Genomic DNA, 13,251 nt, shown 5'->3' with positions numbered 1-13,251 from the left:
ACGAGTTATCAAACAGTGCCAGAATAATGAAGGATTAGACTTTCTTTTCGGATTTACATGGATAATACAGTTCATTTTATCATTAAAAGTGCAATGTGATGATAATAACAATCATTATCTAAGAGATGATTTTTAAAGGATCGATATCATTAAAATAACTATCTCTGATGCTACATATTTAAACACAGGCAAACACGTTAAATACGATATATTTGATGTCGTTGAGTTCTCAGTATCAAAATTATTGAAGGCAATCGATACGTACTTTTATCTTTTATGAGACTTTCGCAAAATATTAGCAGTTTCAACATGCAAAACAAGAAATTTCCATCACGATTTAAGGAATACGCGCTTATCTATATTGCGTAGCACTTATCCGCAGTGTTAGGAAATCCAGAATGGGCGAATCAAAATTTATGATCATATTATGAAACTTATCATCACTCTGATAATTACCGTAAAGATCCGTTCGTGGATTTTTCAAGCTTTGATACGAGATAGTAAGAGGATTAATCGTCGCGATATGAATGTTTAATTATATTTTCAAGAGACGTTATAACGATCGAAAATCTTCATATCGTTTTAGTCAAATATGTTTTTTTTTGTTTTTTTTTTTTTTACAAAATGGTATTGCTTTCAAACTCATACAGATATATATTTCATGACTTTTTGCCAATTTTATTCACGAAAGGTACTCCAATTTGATATTTTTTGAAGATACTGTATTGCTTTTATTTGGGAACGTTCAATTTCGGCGACGGCCGTTATATGAAACATCCTGCACGCGTGCCATTTTTTTGGAAAAGCGACAGCGAATGTTTTAATAAACACTGCTCTTTCACTATATCAATAAAAGTCAGTAATAACAAGTCAGCAGAAAAATAATTGAAAGTGATACATTAAAGTGATACATTAAATTACACTCTAATGATGAAATGAAAAAAATTTAATAATGTCTAACGTTAAAAGTGACTTGTTTTAAATTTATAAATTAGCAATTAATAAACGTTAATGCTGACTAATAATTTTCGGAGAAGTTGGTCGTGATACGGAGAGGATTGCGCCTTGATTAATGTTGAAATGCGTCACAGAAAGTTACCTGAGAGTCTTGACGCCAATCGGCATGGAATGCGCGTCCTCGGCAGTGATATGCGTCTTGAGAAACTGACAGAGATCCCCGTGTTCTAGATATTCCATCACCACGCAATATGGTTCCTCGCGGTAACAGGCGCCCAAGACTCGTGCGATATTGCGATCTTCCAGAGCAGCTAGAATCCTCACGTCTCTTTGGAAGTCCAACCTGTGTAGGATCAACCCAGTTTCTTCAGTGAGTTATCACTGTAATTGCCGCCATAATTAATTAATCCCGCGAGAAGTTGCAAAATGAAAGAAGTCTAATTACTTTGATATTGCCTCGATTATATATTAGGTTTAAAAAGAAGATAGATTTTTGAAAAAACACGAGATATTAAATATAATATATATTCGTGTTATGAGAAATGTAAGATACAGAATATGTATATAAATACAAAATAATAAGGCAACAAGTGGGTAAATTTGATAACGCTCTGAGGTAACAAGAATCACCGTAACTCAGATAATGACTTTCGTATCGCGTTGCGAGCCGGACGAGTTCGTACAACGTTAACGACCGCGGTCGTCGTCCAGTTCGCTGGGCCGAGCACTTCCGGATAAGGGAAGTGTTTTCCGTGCGTGAGTACATATGCACGACGCGCCTTTTCACGCAGCATCGTTATACTCCGGCCTTACTTACGATCGGCTTGGTAATGGCACTCTCGCGTGATAACTTAACGCGACCGTTAACGAAACTGCGGTGCTCGGCGTATCGATTCGCCGTAAACTGCAAATCCCGCGATTGTCGCGCGACACCTTTGAGCCGCGACGTGGGCGAAACGCACGGTCCTGTCGTTGGGCCACTATATGCAAAATAGCCCGTTTAACGTTACCGCCACTCCTAAGGGCGGGTTAATAACGTCGCATTAGTCGAAAGTTCCTGCTCGCGGTTCAGTCTCTCCTCTCTTGTGCCGCTGGCGTCGGCGATTACATTCGGCGAGAACGTTCCCGATTCCGCACCCGCGACGCTACCGCGAATGTGCCAAATCCGCCAAATTTAATTTCATTTCTATGACTTCTAGAACAGACACTCTTTCTTCTCGACAACAAAGTATTTATCAATATTATAAATATAAATCTGCAAGAAGATCACTGCTGCCAAACGCACATTTCGGGAAATGTAGGGAAAAATGTTATTAAAATTTAATTATAACTTCTCGAATTAAGTAAGAATGGAACTCTAGTAAGCAGATCTTAACGAATTAGCCATTTTTTAAAAATTCCATGTCATTCCGTGGTTTTGTTAAGCTTGGTAAGGGATGATATATCCGTCATCTAAAAATGCAAACCGAAGCAATCGAGCCGATGCGTTATTTTTAATAAAGTATCAGATCGCGGGTCGTGCACCGTAATATGCGATACCAGACACGACGCATAAAACATTCCTTATCTGCCGTCAGCACAGCCTTCTCTAAAGGAAGGGCTACACATGCAAGCACATCCCCTGTTGTACTTTCCTTATTTACAAACGCGCAGAAAGCCTTTGCAATCGCGTTATTCCACGCACGACGAATGCAGGAGGCGATGTGAATTTCGATGCGAAAGGATAACAATGACGAGAGTTAATCAGGCATTGATTCGGGCAAAGGGACACAAAGCTAATTACACGTCATAAATATGTAATCTTTGGAGTAAAATGGATGACGAACTGTCGCAGGAAAGGTTCTCTTTATATTTCGCGACGGATTTGTAGCTCTTCTGTCGTCGCAACTGTTCGCGTTTCGACGCGGAGGGCGAACTCGCTCGATGCAGTCACGAGACGCTATAAGTCATCAGCGCGATAGGAGCTTGTTGCGTGAGCGGATGCTGAGGATCCGAGTATCTTTCGGCGCTCGTAGTAGAGGTAAAATATGACGGGCCTCGGAGGCTATATATTCGTATATTCTAGTCGCTGTACAGGGTTTCGACAGGAACTGTCGAATGATTTTTGCCCGCGGATTTTCCCGGCACTTGAAAGTCTCTTCTTCTCTTAACTGAAACGTCTAAGGCGCCAGTAGATCTCGCGTGAGTCTCGTGATATTCTCGTAAAGGTCGAAGCGAAGGATCGATTACGTGAAAAATGATCTTCCCGGAGAGAGCGGAACGTCGATGAAGATTATTTAGAGCGCTCGAGAAAGAGAAAGAGAGAGGGGAGAGACAGATAACGATTAACACTAAATTAATCACTTTCGCAAGACTGCTTGTGCAATCACTTTGTGCGCAACGTGGCCGCATCGTGCCGGGCGTTGTTACGAAATTGCAATATGCAGGGCAATTCCTCGCGCAAGTAGGATAGGACTCGTGCACGCTAAATCAGCCAAATTGCTCGCCATTCCGTCCCGCGTCGTCTCAGACGTCCGACAGATTGTTCCGCGAGCGGGATCGACGGAATTTCCCTTCGAGGTTCCGAGGTTCTGCTCCGAACGCGACGAGTCCCGGGCAATGCGGCATCTACGATGGGGAGAGGGGGGGGGAAGGGGGTCGTCGATTTTCGTCGATGTTCGTCGGTGGGAAGCTTTGTCATCTCCGCTACGAGGTCACCCGCCTTTCGTTCCGCGCACATCGGCTCGTAGCGCGCGCGCCAAAGTCGGCCCGATACCCTATCTCTCCCGGTCATTGTATGCAAATCCGTTCCATTCGTGGAATCGAACTGGCCTTTTTCTGATGTCTGACGCGATAGCCGCGAGAACGATCGTCCGGGAACGGTATATCCGGACGTTTCGCCGCCGCGGGGCTTCCTCGGCGGACGCCGCGGCGCGACGTGGATCGTCGCATGCGGATCGCCGGGCCGGAGGACGCGGCCGGGGACCGTCAGCTCTCTATCTCCAAATTCGATATATCGCGTCCGCCACGAGAACGATTTCTCTCTCTCTTTCCTCTCGTATAATTTAACTCGTTGCCCTCCCGCTCTTTCGCTATCGCATTTTTGGACGCGCGCGTTTCATCGCGTTTACGTTACGCGCGCGGATCCCCCGGATTTTCATCTCGCGGAGATTTCCTCTTATGTAAATTTCGATACTGCGGGGTATCGAGTCGGAAACAAAACTCTGCTTGCAATGCCTGCGCGATGGCAGGCGAAGAGAGGAGAGAAAGAGAGAAAGAGAACGTACATATTTGAGGGAAGCATAGATCTTATCTAACGCGTAAAAAGTTCGCTGGACTTGAATGTACCTTACCTTAGCATTTTGCAATCAATTTGTTTCACGATGCGTCTGGAAATCGCGTCTTCTCGACGTCGATTATCGATTCTGTCCGTTCGCGGAAGTGAGGATACCTCATGATCTCCCGGCCGATATTAATAATGAACGCCGCATAAAACGCGACCCGGATAGCAGGCGCAGAAACTCGTCTCCACGCGGATATAAAAGGTTTATCGTCGTATATTGTGGAGGAAACGAGCCAGGGGAAGACATGCACGCTCAATCGAGCGTCATCGTAACGAAACAGAATGCAAATCGCGGCTTCCATATGGACGTGTATACTCACTTTTCCTTCTCGCTGGCTTCCGGCAGTAAAAACTTGACGGCGACGAGTCGCTTGCCGAGGGTAGTCGTCGTTCCATATTCCGGAATCCCTTCAGCTTCCGCCACGTATACCTTTATACGTATAATTTGTTTGAATTGCGTTACGTATATGCATAAAAACTACTAGTGATTGAAACAAATTTGGCAGAAATAACGGAAATTCTGCAATCTACCATCGTGATTTTGCCGAATCTCATCGTATATATTTTTCTTAAGTCGAGCTTTATGCTGTTTATATCATATTTTGTCCGTTTGCATAAATTATAAATAATAATGATAATAATATCGCCAGATTAGTAATTTCCATTTGGTTTTTTAATTATACAAAGCAGACTGTCCTGTATCTTTTATATATCAAGAGATTAATGATATATAATATCGAGAAAATTTTATAAATATATTATCAAGTAAAGATATATTTTTAATATTTCGCTTTGCAATTTTTAATTTTATTTTCCACATATTATTTGTAAAGAAAATGCGGAGTCTCTCGCAACATAATAAAATTTAAATAAATACAAGCCAGAAGGGGAATTCACACAGTTTACTCTTATATTACATAGTTCCAAGAACGGATTTATCCTGCAATTTTATCCTTTCTTTACTTTACGGTGGTAACGAATTAAAAGAATATATTCTTTTCATTAACCGGTGAAAATGCAATTTGGCGAATTCTACGCGAATCTTAATAATCGTAGCCCGCAGATAGGTTTAGAATGGAAGTAAAGTATAATCGATCATCGTATGCATCGCGTAACGCATCGCGATTCTCTCCTGGAACTTTCGACGATCTTCTGACAATCTCGCACGATTGATCTCACGCGTCGAGCGGATCGAGATCGACGTGATCGATCTCGCGAACTCGTGGGAAGTCCCCACGTTCGCGGAAACCTGACGCGGCAATTGGCGAACTGCACAAAACAAACGTGCGAATGTTTCGGCGATCCTCCTCCTCCGCCTCCACCTTCTCCATCACCTCCTCCTCCTCCTCCTCCTCGCCGGGCGTCATTAACGACGCGTCGCCGGTACCCGGGGCGGGAAACAAAAGGGAATTATTAGCCGCTCTAACGCATCCTAAACTGATTATCTTCGACGACCCCGACGAGGCGCCATTGTGCCGGCGAAGAATAACGCGTCCCGGGTACTTCATTAATCGACGTATTGTTGCGCATCCTGCGCACGTTGAATTGCCCGTGCGCGCCGTGCGGCCAACAAACGGATTGATTTCGCGATCGTTGCTGCGACAGAGGAGTTGCGACACGTTGCGTAAATTCACTCGGGGATTCGACACGGGCTTGCTTTATCCGCGTGCAATCGGTATAACGACAAGCGCGGTAATGCTGATAAATTGAGTGTGATAAATTTTTCTATAGTACACATTACACGATAGTAATTCCGCGTTTCTTTAAAATACGAGAAATACGAAGTCCTCCGATCCGATAATTCTTAAAGCAAATTCGAGAGTGTAAGAGATATGTCAAGCGCATAAATAATTGTAAAGCCATTTTTACGAGATCTCGAAATTGAAATAGCCCGGCCGGCATCAATTGACTAACGTAACGGACGGGAATGATTCACCGGCTTATTCAGTTCTGTGTCTAATTGGATAATATATACTTATTATTCGCGAGTGTAATAACGATGTCATTACCGTTCCGAAGGCGCCTTCGGCGAGCTTGGAGAGCATGCGAAGGCGATGCCGTGGGAAGAGCGGTACGCTCGTCTGCTCCAGACGTCTCTTCAGGGCCGAGAGCACCTCCTGTTGAGTCGGCGACTGCAACACGAAAGCGCAAATGCATTGTGCGGGCTATCCGACGATAATCAACGATCTATGATCACGCTAGTCGCGCCGGGGCGCATCGTGGGTATCGCAGAATCTACGGCCGTCATTCGACAAACAGCTTACCCCCTTCGATCCTCGCGTTCGCGTCTGCGGATTATCGAGTGCACGAGAGAGAGAGAGCGCGGAACTGTAGCACAACTTACAAGTGTTCCATTGGTCGTGAACTATCCCATTGTCGATTGGTAAAAGCCGATGGACTTGTACAACGTTAGATACGAACGTGATATATATCTCGCGCTATTTTCATCGAGAAATTCCGCTCTCGGATCATGAAATATATATTTTTTGAGTACACGTGAAGAGAGTACATGAAGAATTACATCGCAATAACATTTTCGTCAAAGTGAGTGACATAGAAATCTGGATCATTCGAAAAATCACAGAGGACACGGGATTTATAAATATTCCATTGTTTATGGATAGTCGCACGGAGAGAACGGTTTTGCTGATAAATCTAAAAATTTGGCCAGATAAAAATCTGAAAATAATTTTGTTGGACCATCAAAATTCTTGTTTCAGTATAATAGTAATAATAATATGCAAAAATTTTTTATCTTCTAAAACCGATAAAATTATTTTTACATTTGTATCTGATCAAATTTTTAGGTTTTTTTCAGCAAAACTCTCCGTGTATGAATTAATGTAGAGCGGTGAATAATATGCCGGTGAGCAAACTCATTCTCATTCGGGGATACGCGATCGCGGAAGTCGTTCGAAGACGCGACATTCTCACAAGTGAGAGCGACGATGAAAAGAAATATTGTCGAACTAGTGCCGGATATTTGCCGAGTAATCTCCGTTTTACGGATAACAGTGAATCCGCGGAGAAGGATGATTGGCGTTGCTACGAAGCGTCAAGGCCAGACTCGACGCGACATGGGGTGAAATGTTTTGACTGTTTCGAGTGGCGCTGTCGGGTGTCAATCACGTGCAGACGTCTCGACGTAGACACGGGCACTTTCGGATCTGGAGCGTCCCGTCCCGAGCATTGTGCCCGGATCAATCTCGATTCACGCCGCGGAAACCGTACGCAAACCGCGATACCAGATGTGTCTATCCGTGGGACACACGCGTATCCCGACGCAGAGAAAGGACTCACTCGACAGTGAAGAAGCTGTTCGCATTCATGGCTTCGAGGGAATCGATCGTGGAACAGGGTGGCAAATGCTTATCAAGTATTCTCCTCCCTTGTGGTTCCCGACGTGGATGTGTCGAATTCCTATTCAGAGCAATATTACACGGTGAAAAAAAAAAAAAAAAAAGGATAGACATTTCGGACGTCTGAATCGTCTGCCGTATGATTAACGAGCGACTTCTCGCATTCACAACGAAATTCGTAATAAAGAGTGTCACAATTTTTCAGAGCGTGCTGGTTTTATCGAGAAATATATTTCGCGAGATATATTTTACTCGGCTGTCGAAATGTTTTTTTTTTTTACGTGCGAATATACGCGTTAATAGACAGACAGTCGCGCGCAATGTAGCTCCTAAATTACGTAATCCTATATGTTTCGAAGTCAGGCGTTAAAAATAATTTAATGTTCTGTAACGTGTACTTTCCGTGCCATGCCATTTTGTCGTTGTAAGATCCACTGATCGTCATGCGATTAAAAAAAAAAATAAGGGAGAACTTGTGTTTCGCACGAACCGTAGGCTTTCGTCGGTGCTTAGTGCCGGGATGGTTGGCTGTGAAATCAACCCCTATCGCGATATTTTTGGGATGATGGTCGGATGAGTCCCGCCGCTGGGAAGGCGGGGTTGGAAACATGATTACACGACGCGCTTTCTCTCCGCAATTAACGGAACGGACTGAACCAAAAGCCGCTGGACCGCGTAATGATGATACATACCATGAGGGTTGCAGCGACGGACATATCCGCGGGAGGATCCCCGTCGACGTATCCCGTCGACGTGTTCTGTCGACGGGAGTTCGTTTACAGGCCGAACGACGACGGCGATCAATCGATCGATTCCGCGGACAATGTTGACTACGCCGTCAGTCTCCGGCCGTATTTCCGGCGCGCGCGCGCGCGCGCGCGTGTGTGTGTGTGTGTGTGTGTGTGTGTGTGTGTGTGTGTGGAACGAGCGATAGCGATTTATTGTCTAAGCAGAACCGCGTTACATATCGGTTGCTTTTGCGTCTGTCGCTTGTTCGGCGGTTCGTTCCAATTATCCTTTTCCGAAGTCGCGTCGTTCCTGTCACGGGAACGATATTTCGCGGGGTTCGATCGCGGAGATTGCCGCGGTAATTGTTTCCGTTGTCCTACACGTGAAAGTTACAATCATGTACAACATAGATACAAAATAGATATTTTTATATGTCGAACGGACATTAAAAACGTAATGAAAATAATTCCAAAAATGTCTTGGATAATTAATAGTGATAATTAATACAATGTGTTTGATCTTAAAAATATGTTATCAATATCTTTTATTGTTTAATTGGTAATAAAATCTAGACTAAAAATATTAAACTTTGAGAAATCTCACAGGCTTGCAGCATATAAAACAAAAAATAAATTTCATGTAAACTTTATATCAATCATGTCAAATAGATTATACTCACAGTCAGTGATAATCGGCGTAAAGATAATCGTACGATAGGAAAAATAACGTGCGAAATTTATTGCGATATATTTATGACATTATTTCCGTATGTGAAAGGTGCATAAACTCAAATGAATATTTCGAAGAGAGCTTTCATTGCATATGAGTATAAGTATTGCCTGCCTCTGGCTGATTGATACCGTCGTACCGTCGATATAACAAAAAGATATCTGTCAATGCCGATTACACGCGCGCTTTTAAATTGATCTTCGGTCACGATCCCGTGATTCTTTTTATGCCGATGGAGAACCCAAGGGGATCGTCTCTCGCGTGTTCGACGTCGGTCCGGAGGGGTTCCTGCGCTCTTTTCCGCCCTCATACAGCGGCTCTGGCATTCTGGATACGAGCTACGTTATACTGTACCCACGGGAGGTATATCCGCCCCAAATGTTCCGCGCTCTCGTTCCACCATATTGATTTAAATTATTAATTGTGAATTTATCTCCGACCGGTGGAAAGTTACGTTTAATGGCATGACAACGGCGGGCATTTTTCTCGACTCTTTATTTATAGGGCGCACGCTAAGATCAGTCGGCGATATTCGTTAATCTTTAATGCTATCACTTTTCTTTCTTGATTAATTTTGATTCCCATCGTTAGCATGTGATATCCACGATTATATGAAATATCATATTAAATAAATTAAGAATACTTTTTTATTCTCTATTTTAATCAGATAATGAGACATAAATACAAACGTTACGAGAAAGATATATGATATTAATTTACATATTAAATCAAGAAGATAATTTTTAATAGCGTCCTAAAATCAAAGGTAAGCATATAAATGCAATTTACATATTGGAAATGAAACCTCATTAAATCCACATTAAACCATTATTAAATTTTTATATAATTTTTATTCTTAGAATATTAATACTAATAAAATATAAAAGATTTCACTTTGTTCATGGTAAAATTGCGAAATCACTTCTGTTACATTCTGATTAATATTAAAATCTAAATTTATCGAACTATATATCATTAATTCGCGCAAAAGATATAAAATTAAATTCTGAAAGAGTTAGAAAATGTGAGTCACCTTCTTGTCCTCGGTCTTCGTGGCTCGCGAGCTTTTGGAGAAGAGGCTGTCCTGATCGCCGGTGGCGCTGGAGACGGTCGCCCCGCGACCGACGCCGGCATCCTGATTGAGCAGGGGCACCGTGCCGAGTTCCGGTACCGCATAATCGTACGACGTGTCAACTGCACCGTTCGCGTACACCGCTGCGGATGATATAGCAAAGGAGGAGCGAGCGCAGAAGGGGATGGCGTATTGATTGCGGTCAGGGCGAATGCTTTGTTGCCGGGATGTATGTAGGTGCAAGGCCGTTGGCAGAGAAGCCGCGGCGTCTGAACGTGTGTACGCGGAATGCGTACGTGTGTACATATTTGTGTGTGTGTGTGTGTGTGTGTGTGTGTGTGTGTGTGTGTGTGTGTGTGTGTGTGTGTGTGTGTGTGTGTGTGTGCGTGTGCGTGCGCGCGCGCACGTGCGTGCGTTTGCACGTGTACGAGTAGTTGCGAATATACATAGATGCTGTACAGATGTAGGTGTAGATGCGAGCGTCGCATACCTGAGTGATTGATGTTGGTGCCCTTGTTGTTCAGCATCATGTCTTTCATCTCCATAACGACGGTGCTGTAGCTGTAGTACGGCGCGTACTTTAGCGCCTGATATGGCTCTTGGTAGTCATCCAACTTCACGATGTCCAGGAGACGATTCCCGAGGTCGCGCGGCAGAGTCGGCAGAGAACCGCCCGCGTATCTGAAAGAGAAACCGACCGATTGATAGCTACGATCTTTCATCTATTAGATAACGATAATTCAATAATTTTTCTCATAATCATATCATTTTCCCAATAACCGCAACGAAATGAGCTATTCCTTCCAAATTCAACGATGCATATATTCTCTTTTGGATATACAATCTATTTGTCATGCGATCTATCAATTTACTCAAATTACACAGTAGACATTTTAGTGCTCTGTTTAAATCGTAATATTAATACGGTCTATCATTAAATATAAACCCATATATTGCATTTAAAGAGAATTACATATACAAAATGTATCGGCATAACTTCATGGACCGTACGGATCTTTGGTTTTCAAGAGCAGTATATTTTCCGCTCGGGAAAATTTTAGTGTGCGGAGCGCGCGGTCTGTCAAAGACCCAGCGCAACATTCGCACGCCTACTTGAAGTTGCACGTTACACGTTCTCTCTTTCGGTAGGAAGCTCGCAACTGCAATATCGGATTGCACAAAGCGGACGGGGTGCGCGGGAGGGGGGATCGATGCCGAAACTGGTGCAGGATGCTTAGGAGTTACGAGGCGGCCGGAGGATCTCCTTTGGAGACATTCGTGCCGCACAAACTCGATATATTGCCCGAGGATGTCCGTTATTGGACGTTATTGGACATTCGCTAACGAGCAGCGGTGGATGGAAAGTTTATTGGAAGGCCGCTTCCGTCATCTGAGCGTGTTCTGGGCGGACACAAACCTGGAAGAAATGAGGAGTACCGCCTCGTACGGCGGTCGTGTATTATCGTTAAACACGCTTCGCGATGCAAAAGCGAGTTCGCTTGGCTTTGTATCCGCTCGTCTAGACATCCATGTGACCGAGCAATAAACGAAAAAAAATAGAAAAAGAAAACATCAATAAAAAATAATAAATATGACTCAGAGTTTTCTCGTCTCTTATTGAGACGATAGTTGACCAATTTAATTATATCATAAATATTCGAGAGACATTTCATATTTTAATTAAAATATCGTGGCTCATTTTATATAATAATTATGCACACGCGCTCGTAATTTTATTTTACCTTTTAACAACTGGCACTTTAATCATAAGGAAATTCTGTCAATAAATATGCATAAAGATACATCGAGAAGACTGTACACCAGATTTTTTTTCTCCCAGCATTTAAAATCGCACAGTTTTTAACAGTTTTTTTTTTCTTTTTATAGTTAACTTTTTTTTATTAATTATCGAATAATCGATTTACCTTTCATCGTCCTCCAAGGTATACGCCATCAAAGCCGCGCCTTTCTCGACGGTGGCGCAGGTGGATCCTAGATGCGAAGAGGCTTTACCGGTCATAGGGCTGGCGAAGCACTTACGTTGCCTGTGTCGCGAGACAATCAGAAATATCGCCACGGCGAGTGAAAGTATTACGGCGGTCAGCACGCCGATCACGACCGCCATGTACGTGGGGTCGTCGTGTTTCGCCGTCGAAACCGGAAGCTCGTCCTCGGCGGCGCCGTTCTTCTCGACGAAGACGTCACTCTGGATAGGTGATTCGGTTGTCGGCGCTTCCTCGGGCGTGAAGTTGCCGTGGGCTATATCTAAATAAGAGAAAGAAAAAAAAAAATATCAGTTTTCTCGAGGAGAGAATTGTAATTACATACATATGTGTGTTTTCAATTTTCGTCATTTAAATTTTCAAATTCTTCAGTATTTATTTATACATATTTAAATTTCCCTGATTTTGTATAATTTTCTAGACATGTTAAGCGATATAGATATCCAATGTAATGCACAACTGAAATTTGATATACTATATTTAATGTGCTTTGTGTGTGCGTGTGTGTGTGTGTGTGTGTGTGTGTATCACTCTTGATTATTATGACATTATGATTGCAATTAATAACTGCCATTATTATTGTTTTCGCTATTATCTCTATTGTTATTATATTCGCTATTATAATTATATAATATTATATTACACGTATCATGTTTGCCATCCTTTAAAAAAAAAAAAAAAGTTTCTACATACCCTGAAGTCTTTGAGAGATACACATATGGTATTATTAGAAAAGTTTGTTTTTCACCGTTTAACGCGAGTGGAATATATCGCTGTGGCTCGAGGGCTGTGTACACAGCACGAGCATTAAGGAGTTTCTCTCACAGAAGGATGCGTCTAATATGCGCGTTAGAAATTAAGCTAATCGTGCATAAGGCGCGCGCAAAGATCTGCCTTTGAGGACTAAGGATTACAAAATATACGCGCGCGAGATAGATATAGATGCGTGAGAGCGTATAGGGCGTATAGGGCGTATAGGGCGTATGTAGAGCATATAATTAACCTATATGCGCTTTGGCATACGACTTCACTAAGGATGCCGCGAGGATGTACGAAGGTTCGTTATGGGGAGGGTCGCTT

At 43.0% G+C, this 13,251-nt stretch overlaps 1 protein-coding gene across 1 annotated transcript in view; it reads right to left on the bottom strand.

Moving 5' to 3' along the window:
- The window catches only part of LOC105430302 (discoidin domain-containing receptor 2), a 135,804-nt gene that overhangs the window by 12,629 nt on the left and 109,924 nt on the right, over positions 1-13,251 (bottom strand). Inside the window, exons 8-13 of the mRNA XM_089077047.1 lie at positions 12,094-12,433; positions 10,659-10,849; positions 10,130-10,311; positions 6,289-6,411; positions 4,600-4,709; positions 1,100-1,300 (exon numbers count right to left, since the gene is read on the bottom strand). Coding sequence (XP_088933173.1) covers positions 1,100-1,300; positions 4,600-4,709; positions 6,289-6,411; positions 10,130-10,311; positions 10,659-10,849; positions 12,094-12,433 — 1,147 coding nt within the window. The remainder of the gene's footprint in view (positions 1-1,099; positions 1,301-4,599; positions 4,710-6,288; positions 6,412-10,129; positions 10,312-10,658; positions 10,850-12,093; positions 12,434-13,251) is intronic.

Source organism: Pogonomyrmex barbatus, unplaced genomic scaffold (assembly GCF_055798465.1).
Source record: "Pogonomyrmex barbatus isolate J1 unplaced genomic scaffold, ASM5579846v1 scaffold2, whole genome shotgun sequence".
NCBI lineage: Eukaryota > Metazoa > Arthropoda > Insecta > Hymenoptera > Formicidae > Pogonomyrmex > Pogonomyrmex barbatus.
This window is presented reverse-complemented; position numbering and strand designations above follow the sequence as displayed.